The sequence below is a fragment of the Lagenorhynchus albirostris genome, chromosome 3 (assembly GCF_949774975.1).
Source record: "Lagenorhynchus albirostris chromosome 3, mLagAlb1.1, whole genome shotgun sequence".
Taxonomy (NCBI): domain Eukaryota; kingdom Metazoa; phylum Chordata; class Mammalia; order Artiodactyla; family Delphinidae; genus Lagenorhynchus; species Lagenorhynchus albirostris.
In genome coordinates, this window is record NC_083097.1 from 8054152 (window position 1) to 8057338 (window position 3187).

The 3187-nt window shown below is 39.5% G+C and overlaps 1 protein-coding gene across 1 annotated transcript; it reads right to left on the reverse strand.

The window, feature by feature from the left end:
- Positions 1 to 268: 268 nt before the first annotated feature.
- On the reverse strand, positions 269 to 1145 carry TAS2R1 (taste 2 receptor member 1). The gene is given in 3 exon segments (XM_060145982.1): positions 269 to 456; positions 459 to 662; positions 665 to 1145. Coding segments are annotated over 3 exon segments (768 nt in total). The 5' UTR covers positions 1041 to 1145.
- Positions 1146 to 3187: the final 2042 nt, after the last annotated feature.

A 3187-nucleotide genomic window follows, 5' to 3' on the forward strand; every position in this document is an offset into this window, starting at 1 on the left:
TGTACCACTTACCCAGTCTTCAACAGTTAGGTAACATCTGGCAAGGGTACTGACATTGATGTAATCCAGCAACATGCATTATGCTTTGAAAATCAGTGTAACCCTTTGAAAAAGGAAAGAATCCATAAAAATGTCTCAGGTTGGACAAATAATCCTTAGATGATGTTTTGTATATTTATGAACAGACTTCTTCGTTTGTTTAGGGAGGCATGGCAGGCACTGTTAACTCACTGAACTGCCAGTGTTTTGACTGGATCAAAGTTCTCTCTCACTGACAGCACTTTCTTTGGAGGAGCAATTTCTTTGCATTTTGTTTCATTTTAGGATTTCCTAAAATTAAGGTAATAGAGTGTCCAGAGTGGTATGAACCAACCCTCAAGATGCAGAACAGAAATATGATGCTTCTAAAGTTGAAAATTTGAGAAAAGAGCAAAGCAGCTGTCATGGAGTGGCAGAGAGGACCAGAAAGGACAGGATGGAGAGAAGAGTGCTGATGTGCATGCATGTGCGAGGGTTCCTGGGGCCTGTTGCTGTGTTTCTTATCTGTCAGGTGTGTCTCCCCAGAGAAAATATCAAGAGCAGAGAAGAAATAAGGAAGATAAGTAATGGCAATGAGAACTCAGCAAAAAGAAAGGCAAACTGTAAAGCGGGTATTTCTTTGATTGGGTGGTTGCATTTGGGGAGAAAAGGCCCAGGAAGTGTTCTTTGGAAAATATCCACCTATGTTTGCTGTGGAAAACATCCATGCTGGATGCATATAGCAGGGACTCAAGTACCAGTCAAGGAACCAACTTGGATATCCTCACCTTCAAGCGGAAGTGTGGGTGAGCAATGGTGGCAATCTTGGCACAGTAGAAAAGGCTGAGCCATGTGGCAAATCAAAGTCCCGATTCATTTATAAATGTGAGAATTACGAACTTCTCAGCAAGCTGAGGGAATTCAATCAAGGAAAGAACAGCCAGGTTAACGTAGAAGATGGCTAGTTGCAGACAAATCCTGGAAATCGCCAGGCAGGAAACAAGGAGATCCAATGGAATCATCTTTCTCTGCTTGATCAAGTGAGTGCCATTCACAGCCACAATGATGCCATTTACTAAAACCCCAAAGAGAAATTTTATCACTGCCAAACAAAGGTGGCTAATGAGGTGACTCCAGCATTTCGAGAAGAAAAAATCACCTACTGTAAAAAAATGATATAGATTTTTGGACAGTTTGGATTATTCAAGTTTTCTATTTTTCTTCAACTAGATTAGAATCCCTTTGGAGGACATGACTCTTAACAATAAAGGTAATGAGGTAACAATGTGGTAGACATTTGTTTGTATCACTGTTTTCTCAATTTAGTTCCGAGGCAGTAAAATAAGAAAGAGACTCTAGCAACAATTTGCTTCTTAATGATGGTGTTCGCATTTTCCAGGTCTACTTAGCTTTCAACTTCATCACAAGCAAATGGTGGAATCACCTTCAAGGCTGGGAGAAGGGCTCCTCCACTATATAAGCAGGGGAAGTTTCTCAGTCCTTCATCTCTACCATGAATATTTAATTGTGCCTGCAGGTGTGATTCTACTTAACATTTGTGAGTCTTCCTTTTTTTTTTTTTAACATCTTTATTAGAGTATAATTACTTTACAAAGGTGTGTTAGTTTCTGCTGTATAACAAAGTGAGTCAGCTATACGTATACATGTATCCCCATATCCCCTCCCTCTTGCGTCTCCCTCCCACCCTCCCTATCCCACCCCTCTAGGTGGTCACAAAGCACCGAGCGGATCTCCGTGTGCTATGTGGCTGCTTCCCACTAGCTATCTATTTTACATTCGGTAGTGTATATATGTCCATGCCACTCTCTCACTTCATCCCAACTTAATCTTCCCTCTCCCTGTGTCCTCAAGTCCATTCTCTACATCTGCGTCTTTATTCCTGTCCTGCTCCTAGGTTCATCAGAACCTTTTTTTTTTTTTAGATTCCATGTACATGTGTTAGCATACGGTATTTGTTTTTCTCTTTCTGACTTACTTCACTCTGTATGACACACTCTAGGTCCATCCACCTCACTCCAAATAACTCAATTTCATTTATTTTTATGGTTGAGTAATATTCCACTGTAGATATGTGCCACATCTTCTTTCATCTGTCAATGGACACTTAGGTTGCTTCCATGTCCTGGCTATTGTAAATAGTGCTGCAATGAACATTGTGGTACAGTACTCTTTTTGAATTATGGTTTTCTCAGGGTATATGCCCAGTAGTGGGATTGCTGGGTCATATGGTAGTTCTATGTTTAGTTTTTTAAGGAACCTCCATACAGTTCTCCATAGTGGCTGTATGAATGTACATTCCCACCAACAGTGTAAGAGGGTTTCCTTTTCTCCATGCCCTCTCCAGCATTTACTGTTTGTAGATTTTTTTGATGATGGCCATTCTGACCAGTGTGGGGTGATACCTCACTGTAGTTTTGATTTGCATTTCTCTAATGAGTAGTGATGTTGAGCATCCTTTCATGTGTTTGTTGGCAATCTGTATATCTTCTTTGGAGAATTGTCTATTTAGGTCTTCTGCCCATTTTTGGACTGAGTTGTTTGTTATTTTGATATTGAGCGACATGAGCTGTTTGTATATTTTGGAGATTAATCCTTTGTCTGTTGCTTCATTTGCTAATATTTTCTTCCATTCTGAGGGTTGTCTTTTCATCTTGTTTATGGTTTCCTTCAATGTCAAATGCTTTTAAGTTTCATTTTGCTCCATTTGTTTATTTTTATTTCCATTTCTCTAGGAGGTGGGTCAAAAAGGATCTTGCTGTGATTTATGTCATAGAGTGTTCTGCCTATGTTTTCCTCTAAGAGTTTGATAGTATCTGGCCTTATATTTAGGTCTTTAATGCATTTTGAGTTTATTTTTGTGTATGGTGTTAGGAAGTGTTCTAATTTCAATCTTTACATGTAGCTGCCCAGTTTTCCCAGCACCACTTATTGAAGAGGCGCTCTTTTCTCCATTGTATATTCTTACCTCCTTTATCAAAGATAATGTGACCATATGTGTATGAGTTTATCTCTGGGATTCTATCCTGTTCCATTGATCTATATTTCTGTTTTTGTGCCAGTACCATACTGTCTTGATTACTGTAGCTTTGTAGTATAGTCTGAAGTCCAGGAGCCTGATTCCTCCAGCTCCATTTTTCTTTCCCAATAT